This window comes from Hyperolius riggenbachi, chromosome 5 (assembly GCF_040937935.1).
Source record: "Hyperolius riggenbachi isolate aHypRig1 chromosome 5, aHypRig1.pri, whole genome shotgun sequence".
Lineage (NCBI taxonomy): Eukaryota > Metazoa > Chordata > Amphibia > Anura > Hyperoliidae > Hyperolius > Hyperolius riggenbachi.
Genome location: NC_090650.1, coordinates 31,148,531 through 31,172,122, shown reverse-complemented (window position 1 = coordinate 31,172,122; position 23,592 = coordinate 31,148,531). Strand labels below are relative to the sequence as shown.

Sequence of the window (23,592 nt, the reverse complement as noted above, 5' to 3'; positions counted from 1 at the left end):
ACTGTACTAGGAGTCTAGGACACTCAGTCACTGTGTTCATAGGCTACTAGCTCCTGCGTGCGGTCACTCACTGTCTGAGTGTACACACACCACCCACACTCCATTTCCTTCTGATCGCTGATTGATTATTGTAATTAGTTAGTTCTACTTACTGTTACTACTTACTCTTACTGTACTAGGAGTCTAGGACACTCAGTCACTGTGTTCATAGGCTACTAGCTCCTGCGTGCGGTCACTCACTGTCTGAGTGTACACACACCACCCACACTCCATTTCCTTCTGATCGCTGATTGATTATTGTAATTAGTTAGTTGTACTTACTGTTACTACTTACTCTTACTGTACTAGGAGTCTAGGACACTCAGTCACTGTGTTCATAGGCTACTAGCTCCTGCGTGCGGTCACTCACTGTCTGAGTGTACACACACCACCCACACTCCATTTCCTTCTGATCGCTGATTGATTATTGTAATTAGTTAGTTGTACTTACTGTTACTACTTACTCTTACTGTACTAGGAGTCTAGGACACTCAGTCACTGTGTTCATAGGCTACTAGCTCCTGCGTGCGGTCACTCACTGTCTGAGTGTACACACACCACCCACACTCCATTTCCTTCTGATCGCTGATTGATTATTGTAATTAGTTAGTTCTACTTACTGTTACTACTTACTCTTACTGTACTAGGAGTCTAGGACACTCAGTCACTGTGTTCATAGGCTACTAGCTCCTGCGTGCGGTCACTCACTGTCTGAGTGTACACACACCACCCACACTCCATTTCCTTCTGATCGCTGATTGATTATTGTAATTAGTTAGTTCTACTTACTGTTACTACTTACTCTTACTGTACTAGGAGTCTAGGACACTCAGTCACTGTGTTCATAGGCTACTAGCTCCTGCGTGCGGTCACTCACTGTCTGAGTGTACACACACCACCCACACTCCATTTCCTTCTGATCGCTGATTGATTATTGTAATTAGTTAGTTGTACTTACTGTTACTACTTACTCTTACTGTACTAGGAGTCTAGGACACTCAGTCACTGTGTTCATAGGCTACTAGCTCCTGCGTGCGGTCACTCACTGTCTGAGTGTACACACACCACCCACACTCCATTTCCTTCTGATCGCTGATTGATTATTGTAATTAGTTAGTTCTACTTACTGTTACTACTTACTCTTACTGTACTAGGAGTCTAGGACACTCAGTCACTGTGTTCATAGGCTACTAGCTCCTGCGTGCGGTCACTCACTGTCTGAGTGTACACACACCACCCACACTCCATTTCCTTCTGATCGCTGATTGATTATTGTAATTAGTTAGTTCTACTTACTGTTACTACTTACTCTTACTGTACTAGGAGTCTAGGACACTCAGTCACTGTGTTCATAGGCTACTAGCTCCTGCGTGCGGTCACTCACTGTCTGAGTGTACACACACCACCCACACTCCATTTCCTTCTGATCGCTGATTGATTATTGTAATTAGTTAGTTCTACTTACTGTTACTACTTACTCTTACTGTACTAGGAGTCTAGGACACTCAGTCACTGTGTTCATAGGCTACTAGCTCCTGCGTGCGTGCACTCACTGTCTGAGTGTACACACACTAAATTTACTTGTGATTACTACTGATTATTGTAACTGCTAGTTGTACTTCCTGACTGTTACTACTTACTTACTGTACTAGGGGACACTCACTCAGTCACCTCACCAACCAACCCACTCCATTAAAGTACCCCACTTTTCACCCGCCCTTTTACAAAACTTTTGTCTATACGCCCAAAACATTTAAGATGTCTGGAAGTGGCAGCCAGCGCGGTTTGGGCAAGGGGAAGGGCAGCAAGGGAATCAGGAGGAGAGGGAGCAGCATTGTGGCAAGCCGCGGCCGCGGGCGCGCCACCATGCACAGTTCCGCAGCAGCAGCAGCAGCGTCAGTGGCTAACATTCCTCCCATAGCCACTGGCCGTGGACGCCTTGGGCGCCGCCCAGCAGGAGCATCTGCAACTCACGCTGCAGAGACACAGCAGCAGCAGCGTGTAGCACCTGCTCCGATTTTCCTCCAGCCGGGTCGGAAACGTCCCATTGAGGAAAAGGATGCAGACACTGTGGTGCAACTCATGACGGAGGATGAGCAGCCCGCCATCAGCTCTGCATCCGAGGCCTCCACCCTCACCACCACCACCACCACCACCCCTGTTCGCAGCAGCCGCCCAGCAGGGTCTGGGGAGGAGGCCAGTTCACCGTCAGTCGCCGACCTCTCATTCAGCACTCTTTTGACCCCAGGCATGATGAGTCAATTGTCTGCTGTTGTTGGCGATTTTGAGGAGGAGATGCTGATGGGCACTTTGGGGGATGAGGGATTGGACAGCAAGACTGTGGCGACAGTCAAGCAGCCCATCCATGCATCAGGAGAGGAGTTTGGGGGGTCATCATCCCAGCAGGACATGTTTGAGGAGGGGGAGGATGATGTTGATGACCCGGTGACAGACAGAGACTGGGTGCCACCACCTCCAGGGGATGTCGTCCTCAGCAGCTCGGAGGAGGAGGAGGATGCGCTTGTGGGCCTTGCAAGGAGGCGCATCATTGCAAGCATTGGCAGCGACCCACAGCCTGCTGGTGTCTCAGGCTCAGCAGCAGCAGCAGCAGCATCAGCCAGTACCACCACCAGCCGCACCCAAGCCCCCCCCACAACCACCACAGGGAGACAGGCAGCAGCGCTTCCATGCCGTAGGGGGATGTTTCTGTCACCAATCTGGCGCTTTTTCACCATGCCCACTGTGTACAGCAAGTACGCCACTTGCAACCACTGTCAGCGGAAGTTGAGCAGAGGTGCAGACCCCTTAAAGTTCAGCACCAGCTCGCTGATCAACCACCTTGCGGCTAAACATTTCCACCAGCATGAGGAGTTCCAGAGGCTGAAGGCATCTGGTGCTGGCAGTGGCACCACACCCATCACTGCACAGCCTTCAGCAGCAGCAACAGCAGCCACCCGCCCTCCTGCTCCTCCAGCAGCACCAGCAGGAGTGCGGAAACGCACTGCTCCTCCCCCCTCTGCAACTCCTGCCGCCGACACTGAGGCCTGTTCTGGCAGCCAGTCCTCAGTGGCCTCCTCCGCTGTGTCTGGTGATTCCCGTGTCAGCAAAAGGCCACGCCAGAGCCTTTTGAGCGAGTCCTTCCAGGGGGTGGTTAGGGCTCTGCCTCCCAGCAGCCGTCGCGTGCGGCAGCTGAACGGCTTGCTGGCACGGGCCATGTGCTCCCAACTCCTGCCGTACACGCTCGTGCAGGAGGGGAGCGACATGCGGGCGCTGCTTGCTTGTGCAGCCCCAGACTGGCAGCTCCCCAGCAGACACTTTTTCTCCCGCAAGGCCATTCCAGCACTGCACCGCTTTGTGATGGCCAATGTGGAGCGAGGGCTGGAGCACGCGGTTGGTGAAAGGGTCCACGTCACCATGGACTCCTGGAGCAGCCGCTTCGGGACAGGCCGCTACCTGTCCTTCACTGTCCACTGGGTCAGCTTGGTGGAAGGGGGTGAGGATGGGAGAGCAGCAGCGGGCACAGCAGCAGCAGCAGCAGCAACACAGTGGGTGGTGCCACCCCGCAGGGTCAGGGGAACTGCAGCGGGTTCCTCCGATCCTCTGCCATCCTCCGCCACACCTGGCCAAACCCCCCGCCTCAGCAGCAGCGTGAAGGCCCGCCACTGCCAAGCGCTGCTGCACTTGGTCAGCCTTGGCAAGACCAAGCTGACGGCAGCCCACGTGTTGGCCAAACTCCAGGAGCAGGAGAGGATTTGGCTGACCCCCAGAGGCCTCAGAGTCGGAGAGGTGGTGTCCGACAATGGGGCCAATCTGGTTGCTGCCATAGACAGGGGAAACCTGACCCACATCCCCTGTCTTGCCCACGTGCTGAACCTGGTGGTGCAGAAGTTCCTGCGCACCTACCAGGGGATGGGCGAACTGCTGGAAACGGCAAGGAATGTTGTGCGTCACTTCCGGCGCTCGGCTGCAGCCTGTGCGAGCCTGGAAGACGTGCAAAAGGAGCTGGATCTGCCACGCCATCGGCTGATCATTGACGTTCCGACTCGCTGGAACTCCACCCTGGCGATGTTGGAGCGTATGGTTGAACAGAGGCACGCTGTCAACCAGTACCTTGCCCTGGCCACTGTTTCCGCAGCTCGGAGAAGGGACAAGACCAGCAACATCCCGTCCATCGTCCCCGATGATGACTGGAGGCACATGCAGCAGGTGTGCTTTGTGCTGGCTCCCTTCCTGCAGGCCACAAACATGGTGAGCAGGGACCATGCTATGGTCTGCGAGTGGGTGCCCCTGGTTTCTCTGCTGAACAGGGCCCTCGATGGTTTGCTGGAACAGGGAGCGGCAGCCTTGGACCAGCAGGAGCGGCAACCAGCTGCGCAGTCCACCTCTGAGGGGGAGGAGGAGGAGGACTTGGTGGAGGTCCCTGACCTGGCTGCTGATGAGGGGGATCAGCACAGCGCAGCTGAGTTGGTGCGGGGGTGGAGAGAGGATGAGGCGGCAGAGGAGGAGGATGAGGACAGCACTGACGTCGATGTGCCAGCAGACGTGGCCCGCCTCTTCCCAATGGCAGCGCACATGCTGGCGTGCCTGCGCAGGGACCCCAGGGTGATCCAGATGAAGCAGAGGGAGGACATCTGGATCAGCATGATGTTGGACCCACGCCTCAAGGGGAAGTTGAGCCAGTTCCTGCCGCCTGCAGGAGGAGACCCAGCGCAACAAATAAGGAGCTTGCAGCAGGCCCTTGTTGAGCGCTTGGAGGAAGCCTTCCCCCAGCCTTCCACCCCCACTGTCCAGCAGCCAGCACAGAGGCAGCAGCAGGTGCCTGCATCCAGCAGCAGCAAGCGCCCCACAGACCTGCTGTCTCTCAGCCACGAGCTCTACAGGACTGTAGAGGCTCCGGCAGCAGTGACTAGAGAGGAGATGCATGCAGCAGCATCCTCCTCCGGTCACAGCCAGCGCCTGACCCGCATGGTGGCTGACTACATGGGGTCGTACAGCGGGCTTGACAGCGATGCCCCTGTTGATCCCATGGAGTATTGGGTCAAGCGCATGGAGATCTGGAGCGAGCTAGCGCAGTACGCCCTGGAAGTGCTGTCCTGCCCCCCTTCCAGCGTGCTGTCCGAGCGCTGCTTCAGTGCAGCTGGTGGCGTGGTCACCGAGAAACGCTCACGTCTGTCTCACAAGTCTGTGGACAGACTGACGTTTCTCAAGATGAACCAGGCGTGGGTGGAAGGCGAGTTCCTGGCCCCTGTTGTCGGCGAGAGGGGGACATGAACTGGCTGCCGGAACCATCGTTAATGTGCCTTACCACCCTTTACCACCTCCTGGCTCCTGCTCACTAAGCCAGCCTGGTTCACTTTGACTATTACGTCGCCTGCAGCCACACATTTTACACCTACAGTGGGCTGCTGTGTACTGCCCTTCTGCTGTCTGTCTGTGTTTCCCACTGCCAGGGTACACAGAATGACCTTCTTCTGCTGCCACTCTGCCACCAGCTATTACGTCAAACAATAGCTATATTGGTTGCAAAACCGAAACCAAACAAACCATTAAAAAAAAAAAAGGTTTAATTTTTCTGAGGTGCCCGGGTTGAAAACTGTGTTGTTCCAGTTGTGTATTGGACACAATGTGGGCTGCACGACCGCTGTCTGGGACCTCCTGTTGTGTTTATTTACGGCCCTGGTATCACCGCTAGGTACCAGGGCTATTATGTCACGCTGCCTACCTGCTGCCACACTCACACTGCTCCTCCATACCTCCTCCTGCTGCTGCTGCTGCTGTCTGTCTGTGTTTCCCACTGCCAGGGTACACAGATGATTTACCTTCTGCTGCCACTCTGCCACCAGCTATTACGTCAAACAATAGCTGCTCGCCTACTCCTCCATTCCTCCTCCTGCTGCTGCTGTCTGTCTGTGTTTCCCACTGCCAGGGTACACAGAATTACCTTCTTCTGCTGCCACTCTGCCACCAGCTATTACGTCCAAAAATAGCTAAATTGGTTGTAAAACCAAAAACCAAAAAACCATTAAAAAAAAAAAAGGTTTAATTTTTCTGAGGTGCCCGGGTTGAAAACTGTGTTGTCCCAGTTGTGTATTGGACACAATGTGGGCTGCACGACCGCTGTCTGGGACCTCCTGTTGTGTTTATTTACGGCCCTGGTATCACCGCTAGGTACCAGGGCTATTATGTCACGCTGCCTACCTGCTGCCACACTCACACTACTCCTCCATTCCTCCTGCTGCTGCTGTCTGTCTGTGTTTCCCACTGCCAGGGTACACAGAATTACCTTCTGCTGCCACACTGCCACCAGCTATTACGTCAAACAATAGCTGCTCACATAATTACTCTCCTCCATTCCTCCTCCTGCTGCTGCTGCTGTCTGTCTGTGTTTCCCACCGCCAGGGTACACAGATTTACCTTCTGCTGCCACTCTGCCACCAGCTATTACGTCAAAAAATAGCTATATATCTGTGTAATTGGTTGTAAAACCAAAACTACAAAACCATTACAAAAAAAGGTTTAATTTTTCTGAGGTGCCCGGGTTGAAAACTGTGTTGTCCCAGTTGTGTATTGGACACAATGTGGGCTGCACGACCGCTGTCTGGGACCTCCTGTTGTGTTTATTTACAGCCATGGTATCACCGCTAGGTACCAGGGCTATTATGTCACGCTGCCTGCCTCATTGACTGCATGCTGCCACACACTCATCCTCCTCCTCCTGCTGCTAAATTTACCTCCTGCTGTCTGTGTGTTTCCACTGCCAGGGAGCACATACAATGGCGCTTCCAACATGCGTGCGCCACCAGCTATTTGTTGTTACGCTCAAAAATAGCTGCATTTCTTTAAAAAAAAAAAAAATGAAAAGAGAAATAAGTGACGAAGAAGACGATATAGAAGAAGATGAAGAAGATGAAGAAGAAGATGAAGATGAAGAAGATGAAGAAGAAGATGAAGAAGAAGATGAAGAAGAAGATGAAGAAGAAGATGAAGAAGAAGATGAAGAAGAAGATGAAGAAGAAGATGAAGAAGAAGATGAAGAAGAAGATGAAGAAGAAGAAGATGAAGAAGAAGAAGATGAAGAAGAAGAAGATGAAGAAGAAGAAGATGAAGAAGAAGAAGATGAAGAAGAAGAAGATGAAGAAGAAGAAGATGAAGAAGAAGAAGATGAAGAAGAAGAAGATGAAGAAGAAGAAGATGAAGAAGAAGAAGATGAAGAAGAAGAAGATGAAGAAGAAGAAGATGAAGAAGAAGAAGATGAAGAAGAAGAAGATGAAGAAGAAGAAGATGAAGAAGAAGAAGATGAAGAAGAAGAAGATGAAGAAGAAGAAGATGAAGAAGAAGAAGATGAAGAAGAAGATGAAGATGAAGAAGATGAAGATGAAGAAGATGAAGAAGATGAAGAAGATGAAGATGAAGATGAAGATGAAGAAGATGAAGAAGAAGATGAAGAAGAAGATGAAGAAGAAGATGAAGATGAAGAAGATGAAGATGAAGAAGATGAAGAAGAAGATGAAGATGAAGAAGATGAAGAAGAAGATGAAGAAGAAGATGAAGAAGAAGATGAAGATGAAGAAGATGAAGATGAAGAAGATGAAGATGAAGAAGATGAAGAAGAAGATGAAGAAGATGAAGATGAAGAAGATGAAGAAGAAGATGAAGAAGATGAAGATGAAGAAGATGAAGATGAAGAAGATGAAGAAGAAGATGAAGAAGATGAATATGAAGAAGATGAAGAAGATGAAGAAGAAGATGAAGAAGATGAAGATGAAGAAGATGAAGATGAAGAAGATGAAGAAGATGAAGATGAAGAAGATGAAGAAGAAGATGAAGAAGAAGATGAAGAAGATGAAGAAGAAGATGAAGAAGAAGAAGAAGATGAAGAAGAAGAAGAAGAAGAAGAAGATGAAGAAGAAGATGAAGAAGAAGATGAAGAAGAAGATGAAGAAGAAGATGAAGAAGAAGATGAAGAAGAAGATGAAGAAGAAGATGAAGAAGAAGAAGAAGATGAAGAAGAAGAAGAAGATGAAGATGAAGAAGATGAAGAAGAAGATGAAGAAGAAGATGAAGAAGAAGATGAAGAAGAAGATGAAGAAGAAGATGAAGAAGAAGATGAAGAAGAAGATGAAGAAGAAGATGAAGAAGAAGATGAAGAAGAAGATGAAGAAGAAGAAGATGAAGAAGAAGAAGATGAAGAAGAAGAAGATGAAGAAGAAGAAGATGAAGAAGAAGATGAAGATGAAGAAGATGAAGATGAAGAAGATGAAGAAGAAGATGAAGAAGATGAAGATGAAGAAGATGAAGAAGATGAAGAAGAAGATGAAGATGAAGAAGATGAAGAAGAAGATGAAGAAGAAGATGAAGAAGAAGATGAAGATGAAGAAGATGAAGATGAAGAAGATGAAGAAGAAGATGAAGAAGATGAAGATGAAGAAGATGAAGAAGAAGATGAAGAAGATGAAGATGAAGAAGATGAAGATGAAGAAGATGAAGAAGAAGATGAAGAAGATGAATATGAAGAAGATGAAGATGAAGAAGATGAAGAAGAAGATGAAGAAGATGAATATGAAGAAGATGAAGAAGATGAAGAAGAAGATGAAGAAGATGAAGATGAAGAAGATGAAGAAGATGAAGATGAAGAAGATGAAGATGAAGAAGATGAAGAAGATGAAGAAGAAGATGAAGAAGATGAAGAAGAAGATGAAGAAGAAGATGAAGAAGAAGAAGAAGATGAAGAAGAAGAAGAAGAAGAAGAAGAAGATGAAGAAGATGAAGATGAAGATGAAGAAGATGAAGATGAAGAAGATGAAGAAGAAGATGAAGAAGATGAAGAAGATGAAGAAGAAGATGAAGAAGATGAAGAAGAAGAAGAAGAAGAAGATGAAGAAGATGAAGAAGATGAAGAAGATGAAGAAGAAGATGAAGAAGATGAAGAAGATGAAGATGAAGAAGAAGATGAAGAAGATGAAGATGAAGAAGATGAAGAAGAAGATGAAGAAGATGAAGATGAAGAAGATGAAGATGAAGAAGATGAAGATGAAGAAGATGAAGAAGATGAAGAAGATGAAGATGAAGAAGATGAAGATGAAGAAGATGAAGAAGATGAAGAAGAAGATGAAGAAGATGAAGAAGAAGATGAAGAAGAAGATGAAGAAGAAGAAGAAGATGAAGAAGAAGAAGAAGAAGAAGAAGATGAAGAAGATGAAGATGAAGAAGATGAAGAAGATGAAGATGAAGAAGATGAAGAAGAAGATGAAGAAGATGAAGAAGATGAAGAAGAAGATGAAGAAGATGAAGAAGAAGAAGAAGAAGAAGATGAAGAAGATGAAGAAGATGAAGAAGATGAAGAAGAAGATGAAGAAGATGAAGAAGATGAAGATGAAGAAGAAGATGAAGAAGATGAAGATGAAGAAGATGAAGAAGAAGATGAAGAAGATGAAGATGAAGAAGATGAAGATGAAGAAGATGAAGATGAAGAAGATGAAGAAGATGAAGAAGATGAAGAAGAAGAAGAAGAAGATGAAGAAGATGAAGAAGATGAAGAAGAAGATGAAGAAGATGAAGAAGAAGAAGAAGAAGATGAAGAAGAAGAAGAAGATGAAGAAGAAGAAGAAGATATAGAAGAAGAAGAAGAAGATATAGAAGATAAAGAAGAAGAAGAAGAAGAAGAAGTATATACAGTACTGAACAAAATTCTGGACACAACTTCTCTTTTCACCTTTTTTTTTTTTTAAAGGAACATCCCCACATAATCACTTGCTGTTGTCACTTGGAAAAAAATATGTTTCTTGCATCATTAACCCTCAAAACAAGTGTTGGGAAGCTATTTAAGGCCAATTCGAATAGTCAGCTCGAATAGTTAGCTCGAATACCGACTCAAATAGTGAGCTCGAAGTCCGAGGTCGAATCGAAAAGTAAAAATTATTCGACTCGAATATTCGACTGACCTCGAATAATTTACTATTCGAATTCGACCAAACTCGAATTTTAAAAAGGGGTGGTTTCCTGAACCAATACGATTGATTTTTACCATTAAAAATACTTTTATTTTCTCAGTTCATAGTGAAAAATGCACACTGTAGCATTATTTCAGAATCAAATATCTTCACCATAAACTCTGATAGAAACATAATCTAAGTTTTGTGATAAGCGGTAGCAATAGCTAAACAAAATTTGTGTTTTTTTATCTACAGTAGTGCTTTTTATTTATAAACTGGAATTGATAAAACTGAGAAATAATGTGGTTTTTTTTCATAATTTTTTCCTCTTTTTCCCATTAAAATACATAGAAAACAAAATCGTTTGAGGGAAAGAATGCCATGCAATGAAAGCCTAGTTTGTCTTGAAAAAAACAATAAATATTTCATTTAGGTGTCATAAGTAGGGATAAAGTTATTGCTGATTAAAGGGAACCTTAACTCTAAAAAAAGAGTTTTACTTACCTGGGGCATCTACCAGCCCCCTGCAGCCATCCTGTGCCCTCGCAGTCACTCATGGCTCCTTTGGTCCCCCGCTGCTAGCTAGTTTCGTTTTTGACGACTGGGAGTCGGCCGGCTGCCATACGTACGTTTTTACGCATTCCTGCTGGTGCATGAAGCTATTGCAGACATCAATAAGTACATTTTACGCATTACGGGTGTAATGCGTAAAATTTTATGTACTTGTTGATGTCTGCAATAGCTTCCTGCACCAGCAGGAATGCGTAAAAACGTACGCATGGCAGCTGGCCGACACCCAGTCGGCAAAAACGAAACTAGCTGGCAGCGGGGGACCAGAGGAGCCATGAGTGACTGCGAGGGCATAGGATGGCTGCAGGGGGCTGGTAAATGCCCCAGGTAAGTAAAACTCTTTTTTTTAATTTTTTTTTTAGAGTTAAGGTTCCATTTAATTAGGGAATGCAAAATTTGCATAATTTTGGAATTATTTGCATCTTTCTGACCATTCCTATACACCATGCTGTTATCTGCAGGGCTGTGGAGTCGATACAAAAATCATCCGACTCCAACTCTGACTCCTCAGTTTATAAAACCACCAACTCGGACTCCGTCTCCAGATAGCCAAATTTGCTCTGACTGCTCGACTCCTTAGTGTAATATTTACCAGGGCTGTGGAGTTGGTATGAAAATCATCTGACTGACTCTTATGAAACTCATCTGACTCAGTTTTATGAAACCTCTGACTCCAGGTACCCAAAATTTCTCTGACTCTGACTCCAACTCCACAGCCCTGGTTATCTGTCACAGCACATATTTCGATGCAGTTGTAGCATGTTATGTCAGCACACGTGGGTGATCACTTACAGGCCACCTGCAGGGTGGTGGGCTCAGAGGAGTCCAGCACTCGCTTGCGCTGCTGGGCCCCTCCGCCTGACATCACAGCACAGATCTTCTGACGAAGTTTCTCTTCCCAGTTGTTGAATCTGATTGGCTCGTTGGCGATGCCCCTGCCCCGCATCTGCTGCTCCAAGGCGGCCAACTTGACTTTCACAACTCGCCGGCAGTCGCCATAACGCTTTTTGCACACCTCGATGGTCCTGTAGGTGGAGGCTACGCTGTTGACATGGTTGGCAACATCCTCCCACAGCTGCCTTTTCCGTGCGGCGCTGCCCCTCACGGCAGAGTAGCCACACAGGTCCTTATAATGGCTAAGGACCCCCGCCACCAGCGCCTCGTTCTCCTCCTCGTTGAAGCGCTGCCCACGCTGGCGCTCCTCCTCCATACAGATCGGGTCCACCCTCTTTATCTTCCGATGGAACTGCTGCCGGTCCCGAAAGCCAAAGTGGTGCCAGCCTCCCCTCCTCCTCTTCCCTCCTCGGCGGTACCCAGCGCCCCTCTCTGCCTCACTCAGCGATCCACTGTTGCCATATTTGTGTAACTGCCTTGCTCCCCGTCCTCTGGCCTGCTGGACGCTCCCCCGCACTGAAGAAAATGACAACACACAAAGGAAGATGTCAGTTACTAACGAATAATCAAAGGTTATAAACAGACTTTTAAATCGGATTTACATAAAGAAAACCTCAGGGCACTCTTTTTGAGCACTCAGACTTTACAGGATACCAGAGGTGAACTCTTTTGTACAAACGGAGGCTCCAGGCATGCATACCTCCCCACTTTGAAATGAGAAAGAGGGACACTTAAGCCACGCCCCTGCCACACCCCTGATCACACCCCTAGTGACCCATACCATAAAAATTTCCTAAGGGAAATATGTTGTTTAATAGTTCAAACCACACTGGTCCTTTCTATGCTCGTTCATTTTCCTTCATATTAACATTTTAAAATTAGTAATATATCAATTTAAAGGATGGGGATAAAGTTTAGAGTCAATCAAACAAATTTTTTAGTAGAGAAATATCAATATTTACATAGAAATAGGGACAAAGTCCTGATAGAGGGACAAGTGAGGAGGAAAGAGGGACAGGGCTCCTAAAGAGGGACTGTCCCTCCAAAAGAGGGACAGTTGGGAGCTATGGGCATGTATGTGCAGGGGTCCTTTTGCCCACCGGTCCCCCGTCCCACCTCCATTCCCTTGTAAAAGCCCACATAAGTGTGGCAAGTCGGCCAGGTCGTGCACTACTGTGCATGCGCGGGCCCGACGGTGTGCGTTGTTGTCAATGCTCCTACGGCCGGGAGCTCTCTGCACATGTGCACTATCTTGCCACTCATAGTGCTCATGTGCAGAGCACGACCATGGATGTAGGGCGCCGGGCCCGCGCTTGCGCAGTAGTGTAAGACCTGGCCAACTTGGCACATTCATGGGGATTTTACAAGTGAACAGAGGGGGCGGAGCGGTGGGCATGAGGACTCCTGCACACACAGTGGGTTGCAAAAGTATTCAGCCCCCTTGAAGTTTTCCACATTTTGTCACATTACTGCCACAAACATGAATCAATTTTATTGAAATTCCACATGAAAGACCAATACAAAGTGGTGTACACATGAGAAGTGGAACGAAAATCATACATGATTCCAAACATTTTTTACAAATCAATAACTGCAAAGTGGGGTGTGTGTAATTATTCAGCCCCCTGAGTCAATACTTTGTAGAACCACCTTTTGCTGCAATTACAGCTGCCAGTCTTTTAGGGTATGTCTCTACCAGCTTTGCACATCTAGAGACTGAAATCCTTGCCCATTCTTCTTTGCAAAACAGCTCCAGCTCAGTCAGATTAGATGGACAGCGTTTGTGAACAGCAGTTTTCAGATCTTGCCACAGATTCTCGATTGGATTTAGATCTGGACTTTGACTGGGCCATTCTAACACATGGATATGTTTTGTTTTAAACCATTCCATTGTTGCTCTGGCTTTATGTTTAAGGTTGTTGTCCTGCTGGAAGGTGAACCTCCGCCCCTGTCTCAAGTCTTTTGCAGACTCCAAGAGGTTTTCTTCCAAGATTGCCCTGTATTTGGCTCCATCCATCTTCCCATCAACTCTGACCAGCTTCCCTGTCCCTGCTGAAGAGATGCACCCCCCGAGCATGATGCTGCCACCACATTTGACAGTGGAGATGGTGTGTTCAGAGTGATGTGCAGTGTTAGTTTTCTGCCACACATAGAGTTTTGCATTTTGGCCAAAAAGTTAAATTTTGGTCTCATCTAACCAGAGGGCCTTAGTTCTACCACGTTTGCTGTGTCCCCCACATGGCTTGTGGCAAACTGCAAACGGGACTTCTTATGCTTTTCTGTTAACAATGGCTTTCTTCTTGCCACTCTTCCATAAAGGCCAACTTTGTGCAGTGCACGACTAATAGTTGTCTTGTGGACAGATTCCCCCACCTGAGCTGTAGATCTCTGCAGCTCGTCCAGAGTCACCATGGGCCTCTTGACTGCATTTCTGATCAGCGCTCTCCTTGTTCGGCTAGTGAGTTTAGGTGGATGGCCTTGTCTTGGGGTAGGTTTACAGTTGTGCCATACTCCTTCCATTTCTGAATGATCGCTTGAACAGTGCTCTGTGGGATGTTCAAGGCTTTGGAAGTCTTTTTGTAGCCTAAACCTGCTTTAAATTTCTCAATAACTTTATCTGACCTGTCTGGTGTGTTCTTTGGACTTCATGGTGTTGTTGCTCCCAATATTCTCTTAGACAACCTCTGAGGCCGTCACAGAGCAGCTGCATTTGTACTGACACTAGATTACACACAGGTGCACTCTATTTAGTCATTAGCACTCATCAGGCAATGTACACCACTTTGTATTGGTCTTTCACATGGAATTTCAATAAAATTGATTTATGTTTGTGGCAGTAATGTGACAAAACGTGGAAAACTTCAAGGGGGCCGAATACTTTTGCAAGCCACTGTACATGCCTGGAGCCTCTGTTTGTACAAAGGAGTTTGTCATGGGTATCCCATAAAGTTGTAGTAAGAGGTATGTAAAGGCCGCCATCTGTATTTCCTTTTAACCAATGCTAATTGCCTGGCAGTCCTGAGGATACTCTGGTTCTAATAGATTAAGCCACTGACACACAATGAGGACACAGATCAGGTGCTCTGACCACACTGAGGGCTGCAACCCACTAGAGCGATTTTGTGAGCGTTTAAGGAGCGATTCAAAACACGAACGATTTCCCTAAACGCTCAGCTAATGTTAATGGATGGGCCAAATTCCACTGGAGCGATTGCGATTATTAAATCACAAAATGCAGAACATGCAGCATTTTTAGCGTTTACCGTTTCTGCAATGTAAAGTATATAAGCGCTGGCGTAATCGCTCGTCAAAACCTACACAGAGCGATTTTGCTAGTGTTTTGAACCAATTTTTTGATTGAAGCATTACAGTTGGTACTGGAATTTAATTGTTTTGTTTTTGATGGACGTTTTTACCGCCAGACCAGGGGCACGTCGATGGGAGCATCTTGCGCTCCGGCCTACGCCTGTCTCCATCTGGGCTGGTGGGAGCGTCAGGATGTGTACCCCATGGACCTCTTTCAGAGGCATGTTGGCCTCTGGCCGAGGTTCATTGATGACGTGCTCCTGGTCTGGCGGGGGACCAAAGAGCAACTGAATATTTTCATCTGAGAATTAGCCCAGAATGGGAGGAATTTACGTTTTACGCATTAATCCAATTTAAAGGAATTATCCTTTCTGGATCTGAAGATCCGTAAAGAGGGTGAGAGGCTAATAACGTCCACATATAGAAAGATTACGGCTGGAAACACCTTGCTCCATTATAGTAGTCATCATTTAATTGCACAAAGACGCGCAGTACCTGGTGGACAATTTCATAGACTACGTAGAAATTGTACTTTGGAAATTGATTTTTTGAAAGAGGGGGAGGAGTTGAGCAAACGTTTGAGAGATAGAGGTTAACCCAGGCATGGGCAAACTTGGCCCTCCAGCTGTTAAGGAACTACAAGTCCCAAAATGCATTGCTGGAGTCTGACAGCCACAGTCTTGACTCATAAAGGCAAATGCATTGTGGGACTTGTAGTTCCGTAACAGCTGGAGGGCCGAGTTTGCCCATGCCTGGGTTAACCCAAAGATTTAGTAGATCAGGAATTTCAAAAAGCTAGAGAAAAAAGAAGGAAAGATATGTTATTGGGAAATAGAAAGCAGAAGCCAAGTGGACCAATTTGATTTATCACACATGACCAATATTGATTGTGGGTTGTCCATTTTTGCATAGGCTGGAAGCTGGGTGATCTGGACAGACCAATAACAATCTGCGGTCAGTGGTAAAAACAACATGAATCTCATTGTGCTGATCCATGATTTTAGAAATGGTTTTATGTATGAAACTTCTTGTTTGATCTTTGTTATGGTGAAATTTTTCACGCAATACAATTTGGAATTTTTTGATGCATATGTTGATGTTGATGGGTATGTTTTTGTTGTAAAGGCCGTACAAAATACGCCTTTAATATTAACTACAGAAACCCTCCAAGTTACTACCGGCCGTGCTGCCTCAAATCCTCCCTAAAAGATGCTGATCTTTTCCATTGTTTATTGGGATGTAGTAATATAGCTATATTTTGGACTAAAGTCGAAAGGTAAATACTGTACTTACTCTCTATAAATATAGGATCACCTTGACTCCTCAATTATGTCTGTTCAATTTTTCCAAATTCGCAGACATTAATACACAGGAACAGACATCAAATCAATTTTAGTGCACATAACACTTATAGTATCTCGAAAGGTTATATACAACAAGTGGATATACCCCAGTAAACCAGTCACAAATGTGCATAGGGGAAAAAAAATATATATTTTTTGATATTTGGAAACATTTTATTATTAGTACTTTTGACACTGTAGAAATGCAAAATATTATGAAATCATTTCAGGGTACTCCATGGTATTTACAGAGGGAAATAGCAGGGAATCTGGGCAAGTTGAGAGCATAGATGGTAGATTCATAACGAGCAACATCGACAAAGTATCAAATTATTTAATAGAGTGGGATAATTAGCTTTTTAAATCTTTCCAGATATATAATGTTATGTTTTGAATTATATACAAGACGGTGATAGGGATGGGAGGAGGAAGGGTTATGAAGGGGGGGGAGTGAGATAAACAATGGTGGTCAATACTCGACAACATATTGTACTCGATGAAAATTAACATTATTGTGTTAATGTGATATGTTTATTATTTCTGTCTCCTGAACTGGAAATTTTGTAAATTTGACTAACTCTCTATAAAAAAAAAAAAAAAAAAAGAAGAAGAAGTGCGCCGTGGTGAGCCTTGCAACATAACCAATAGGACGCGTGCAAGTTGTTTGGAATGCAGGGCGGACGGCAGAATTATGGGTAATTAACCCCTTGTAATCCAGCCGCTCAGCTGCAAAAATTAAGGCTCATTTGAATCACGAGTAAGCACTCATGATTTCTCGTGAGCCCACCGCTGCTCCTAGGAGTGTAAGGGGGGCTGAAAGAGACCAAAAAGCCTCCTTACTCAAATGTTAAGCAAAACAGAAATGTGCCTTCTTAAAACAGAAGGTATTTGTGATTATTCAGGTTGGAGTGAGCATATGATGTCTTCCACAATACATCACTGCTGAAGATCAAGATAAAGAGATGATTGTCTTGTTTCTCTACAGTGACTCGGGCATTATGGTGTCATGTTAGACAAAGAGAAGGATTTGCAGAAAAATAACGTTTAGCATTTATGAACTTCTCCAATCTGATAAGGGAAGTAAGTAGAAGCTGCGGCTTGGAAACAAAGCATTCTCACTGTCAGCAGATCTATACACTGCGCCAATCCTACCAGACTTCCCTGCAGATACTAATGCCTGTACACACTTCCAATCACTGACCAATTTCCCCACCTCCCTGTAGTATGAGGCACCTTCCACACAGGGGTGGTGCTTTAAATTGACACATTGCTACCGCAGCCTAATGAAAGTCTATGGGAAAGTTCATACTTCCCACATTGCAGTGCGCTGCGCCGGAAGTGCCTGATTTAACGCTAGCGCATACCTACGTTACTGTGCGACTCCTGCGGCGACCTGCATTGTCCCGGAAGTCATGTTAGTCTATGAAGATGCAGGGTTCTTTAAGCATGTTGGCGTTGCAAAGTCGTCGCGCGGAGGCGTATTTTTACAATACGCTTCCATGAACTTCTGCATACCAGAAGCAGGAAGTGATCGCAAGCACGTGTCACTTCCTGCTTGGCCGACTGTCCCGGAAGTCATGTTAGTCTATGACGATGCAGGGTTCTTTAAGCATGTTGGCGTTGCGAAGTCGTGGCGCGGAGGCGTATTTTTACAATACACTTCCATGAACTTCTGCATACCAGAAGCAGGAAGTGATCGCAAACACGTGTCACTTCCTGCTTGCCCGACTGCAAGGAAATACCGTGTACTAGCGCAGTATTCGCTGAAGACCTGTTTTTGACGGTGCAGTGCGGCAGATACATCGCACCACAAAGCTAACACCAATATGCAGTGTGAAACCAGCCTTAAGGTAGCCATACACTGGTTGATTTGCCATCAGATCGACCAACAGATAGATCCCTCTCTGATCGAATCTGATCAGAGAGGGATCGTATGGCTGCCTTTACTGCAAACAGATTGTGAATCAATTTCAGCCTGATACCGATCACAATCTGTGGAGCTGCCGCCGCCCCCCCCCCCCCCCCCCTGCATACATTACCTGATCCGGCCGGCGCGAGCCCCCGGTCTCCGCTGTCTTCTTCTCCGCACTGGGCTCCGGGTTTCGGACTGGCTGGCTTCACTTCACATCCGGGGAAGTTTAAACAATAGAGGGCACTCTTAATGTATTGCCGCTGTATTGCGTCGGTCGTCGGGCATTCGAACGCACTCCCGACCTGCCAGCGATCGAGCAAAAGCTTCCGCACGGATGGATCGACGGGAACAATTGATTTTGGACGGAAATCGATCATTATGTCAGCACTTGCGCAACGATTTCACAGCAGATTCGATCACAGTGATCGAATCTGCTGTATATCGGCGGGAAAATCGTTAGTTGTATGGGCCCCTTAAGGGTCAACAGATTTTGAATACTATGAGCAGATGTGTAGATAAAACCCTCATACTACATGAAGATGGTAAAAATGGTCAGCGATTGTGTACCAGGCTTTAGGGTATGTACACACATCCAATTTTGATTGGCCAATTTTACCACCTCCATGTAGTATGAGAGCTGACCTACAAAATCTGTTCATAGTATTCAACATCTGTTGGCCCTCATACAACATGGAGGTGACTACAGCCATTGGCCAATCAGAATTGTATGTATGTACCAGGCTTAAAGGGAAGGTTCAGGCAAAATAAAAAAATGAGTTTCACTTACCTGGGGTTTCTACCAGCCCCATGCAGCCCTCCTGTGCCCTCGTAGTCACTCACTGCTGCTCCAGTCCCCCGCTGTCAGCTTGCCGACCTCGGAGGTCGGCGGGCCACATTGCGTACATTTTTACGCATTCCCGCTAGTGCAGGAACATTAACACATACATTTTTACGCGTCACTGGTTTAATGCGTAAATTTTTACGCATTGAACCAGTAATGCGTAAAAATGTATGTGTTAATGTTCCTGCACTAGCGGGAATGCGTAAAAATGTACGCAATGTAGCCCGCCGACGTCCGAGGTCGGCAAGCTGCCAGCGGGGGACTGGAGCAGCAGTGAGTGACTACGAGGGCACAGGATGGCTGCATGGGGCTGGTAGAAGCCCCAGGTAAGTGAAACTCATTTTTTATTTTGCTTGAACCTTCCCTTTAAGATAGGCCACATCCCAGCTCAGGGTTATGGTTTGTACTGGTTTACCGGGAACACACACCACTTTTGTAGAATGAGCCGTCACGCTTCGACTGGATTTGCGTTTCCTTGCCCGGCCACTCCGACGGCTTTGTGTCCGCTGCCTCTGAGGCTTCCTCTTCTGCTGAAATAGAAAGGGTTAAAAACAAAGTTACGACCTAAGATGATTGACTCCATCACGTGTCTGCTCACTCTCTGCGGGTGAATTAGTTCCTGCTGAGGGACACGGCCGCTACTCTCTAGCTTAGCATTGATATAGACAGAGGAGGATTGCACAATAACACAACTGAACCACTTTTACGCCCTGAACTTAGAAAGCCTTCTACAACATCCGAGACATGATAACAATGCAGGGGGAGGGGCCATGCTGAGGCATCATCACCCTCTGCTTAGATGCACAAGCCTACAAGGGGCGTGTCTGAGACTTGACTTGAGGTGCTTAAAGGTAGCCATACATCAGGTAACTTGGCGGGCGGTCAACCATCCGATTCGAATATTATAAACGAATCGGGTGAAAATCGCAGCTGCCAAATGCATGCCCGACCAACAATGCAACCAATTTCGGGATGAAATCGGTCCCATAAGTGGATCGCACATGCTGCAAGATGTTGGGCTGACTTGCTCGAATGGGTGTGCATCGGTAACAGCATGTAATTTCGGGACGATCAACTAACACGACAAAACCCCCGGCGCTGTACCCATTTAACAACTGGTGACATGTGAGTGTCAATTTTTAATAAAGTGTAGTTGATTTTAAGCTGTATCACGCTATGGGAAGCTTTTGTTTGAGGTATTTGGACATATGAACTTGGACATGTGGAGTAAATAGCGACAGTAAGACCTGGACCTGAGGCACCGAGGTACCCTGGAAGTGTGCGCTACATGACCAGTCTAACAGTGGTCACATTGAATTTGCTGAGTGCGTTTCTGTTGGGTGCTACTTGGTGGTGGAACACTGAAAGATTACAGCATCAGAAACTTTGTGAACTCAGGTTCCAATTGTGCAATAATGGACTTAATATGTATTTTAAGGATGTGCGCTGGACTCTATATAAGTTTTCTGGCAGAATACAAGAATACATGTATTTTAGCTCTGGGACACTTAATATGGTGCTACTGAGCAGAGACAATGAAACATTCAATGTACTTTGTAAATGTTTAAATATAAAACCATGAGATATCTAAAATTAATTTTTAGGAGTTGGAGGATATATGCAATTGTTTATCTCATCAGTTCATTTTCACCTCAGGATCACTAGAAAGACCATGCTTCCTCTGTGCTGTACAATATAGCTGTAGCTGTATGGCCGATGGATTTACTCACCATCCGAGTTGATGGAGACAGAAGGGTCATCCTCGATCTTTATCTGGATTCGCTCTAACACCACTTCCGGAAATCCTAAACCAATAAAACAGAGCTGGCATTAGTCAGGAAAACATGGCAGTACTTCCACCAGAAAATCTCTCATTTTTCAGACACAACTCTTCCCTTCACGCCAGCTTGTCCAAGAGGCAGCTGAACGGCCACACGGGGTATGGGAGCTGAGCTGAAAATAAAAAACCCCTGGGCCCATCTGAGTTATCTCCTAGGAGATAATTTTCATCTTCTCTTTAACCCTTTGGGTCCTTGGCTGCCTAACTCCCCTTAAAGAGACTCCGTAACAAAAATTGCATCCTGTTTTTTATCATCCTACAAGTTCCAAAAGCTATTCTAATGTGTTCTGGCTAACTGCAGCACTCTATACTATCACTGTCTCTGTAATAAATCAATGTATCTTTCCCCTGTCAGACTTGTCGGCCTGTGTCTGGAAGGCTGCCAAGTTCTTCAGTGTTGTGGTTCTGCTATGAACTCACCCTTCCAGGCCCCTCTCTGCACACTGCCTGTGTGTTATTTAGATTAGAGCAGCTTCTCTCTTCTCTCATCTTTTACAAGCTGGATAAATCGTCCTCTGAGCTGGCTGGGCTTTCACATACTGAGGAATTACAAACAAGGGATAAGCTGTTTGCAGGAAGAAAAGAGCAGCCTGAAACTTCAGTGCATGGGGGAAAGAAACACACAAATGATCTCTTGAGATTCAAAAGGAATGCTGTATACAGCCTGCTTGTGTATGGATGTATTTTCTATGTGTGGACATACTGTACATCAACCTACTTCCTGTTTTGGTGGCCATTTTGTTTGTTTACAAACAAACTTTTTAAAACTGTTTTTAACCACTTTTAATGCGGCGAGGAGCGGCGAAATTGTGACAGAGGGTAATAGGAGATGTCCCCTAACGCACTGGTATGTTTACTTTTGAGCGATTTTAACAATACAGATTCTCTTTAAGGAACAGGCCATTTTACATGCGGGGGGCACATTTGGAGGGGGGGGGGATCAGGCAGCAGGATCCCTGCTGGGTCTAGCTGGGCATGGTGTCCCCAGGGCGGCCCGGTGTCCCCCTCCCAGCCTTTACTCACCTCCCAGGCTCCAGCGATGAGCAGCACTAGCCCCCTCCGCTCTGGCCGGCATCCTCTCTCGCCCTGCTGTTAAGTTCCGGGTCGCGGCTTGATGAGTGAGCGAGGATGCCGGCTAGGGCAGAGGGGAGCAACGGTCGCCGGGGAAAGTTAGAAAGGTGAGTGGATCCTCTTGTACCCCTCAGACTGCAGCTGCTATAACAGTGATCAATACAATCTGCCGGCGATCGTAGTGATCACATGATCAGGAGCCAATCGCGATGGCTCCTGATCACTGAGGGGAGATGTCAGCTGTCATATTATTATTATTTAGTATTTATATAGTGCCGACATCTTCCGCAGCGCTGTACAGAGTATATCTTGTCACTTAACTGTCCCTCAGAGGAGCTCACAATCTAATCCCTACCATGGTCCTATGTCTATGTATGTATCATGTACTGTATGTATCATAGTCTAGGGCCAATTTAGGGGGAAGCCAATTAACTTATCTGTATGTTTCTGGGAGGTGGGAGGAAACCGGAGTACCTGGAGGAAACCCACACAGACACGGGGAGAACATACAAACTCCTTGCAGATGTTGACCTGGCTGGGATACGAACCGGGGACCCAGCGCTGCAAGGCAAGAGTGCTAACCACTACGCCACTGTAATCTCCCCTCTCAGATGCGCAAAATCGCGGCAGGAGCGGAATGAGCAGGCGACGTAAATCCTACGCTGCATCAGGCTTAGACAGCCTCAAGTGTGGCGAAGGTTCTACCTATAGCGGCCCCCAAAAGGTTAAACTAACTTTTCAGCATTTTACAATTGAAAAAGCAACCAAAAGTTGGCGAAAAAGTGATATCAAATTTATTTTGAGTATTTTCTTGCTTGCTAGTGGCTTCAAAGGCATTTTATGACAAGTTGTGAAAATATCAACCGGGAGAAAACTCAGGAGAAAAGGTTAATTGCATATGGCCCCTGAGTTTTCTCCTAGGAGATATTTTTCATCTTTAATTTGAATTAACTTTTTAGCACTTTGCAAAGGAAAAAGTACCAAAAAGTAGGTGGAAAAGTACTGTCAAAATTTATTTTGAGTATTTGTTTGCATGCTGGGGGTGTAAAGGCATTTTATTTACAAGTTGTGAGAGTATCACCTAGGAGAAAACTCAGGAGAAAAAGTGAATTGCATATGGGCCCTGATTTCCCAGAATGCTCTTGGAGAAGAAGGGTGCATAGCTAATCAGCCTAGGCTAAGCATCACTGGGAGGGCGGGACTACATACGCAATATACAGAAATAGGAAGTACAGTATTTCTGATGCTGAAACCAGGAAAATCACTGTAGAAGTGGGTAACCTGAATAATTTACTGCATTCTACTATATGCCAGCACAGTGTCTCTTTAAAGGACACCTAAAGTCAGAGGATTATGGGGGCTGCCATATTTAAAGGACACCTGAAGTCAGAGGAGCGGTGCTACACACCGGAATCTGGCAGATTTTACTGACCTGCCCTTAGTGAATTGAGGCCATTTGGTGTTTTTAAATATGCATGTCTTGCTATTTGCAAAGGCATGCATCTTGCTATAGATGTGCCATGCTAACATTCTGCACAAATGCCTGTATTTTAGTGCAGTTACATCTCCATTCAGCATCACTGAATGGGATCTGCAAAGGCATAACAAAACCACACAGCAAAAGCGCAGATCAATGCATTGGCTATCATTCATAAAGCATTGCCGCATGTGGAAATGCTGAAAATAGCTGACCTTGCCGAGCACATAGCAAATTCTCCATTTCTGCATGAAAAGCTGACATTACCGAGCAGTGATAAATCACCGCCTTGTGTGGTGATTATCGTAAAAAATGTAACAAAATGTAAATTCATCACCGCAAGCGGTTTGAGGTCGGGAAGTACCGC

General features: G+C 46.0%; 1 protein-coding gene across 3 annotated transcripts in view; it reads right to left on the bottom strand.

Moving 5' to 3' along the window:
* Positions 1–23,592, bottom strand: part of LOC137518081 (uncharacterized) — an 80,455-nt gene that overhangs the window by 10,162 nt on the left and 46,701 nt on the right. For 2 of the 3 annotated variants that reach the window (XM_068235371.1, XM_068235370.1), the window contains 3 exons: positions 20,568–20,642; positions 19,266–19,367; positions 11,334–11,951 (listed from right to left, as the gene is read on the bottom strand). In XM_068235371.1, the coding sequence (XP_068091472.1) occupies positions 11,334–11,951; positions 19,266–19,367; positions 20,568–20,642 (795 nt within the window). The remainder of the gene's footprint in view (positions 1–11,333; positions 11,952–19,265; positions 19,368–20,567; positions 20,643–23,592) is intronic. The other variant, XM_068235373.1, reaches the window with a different exon arrangement.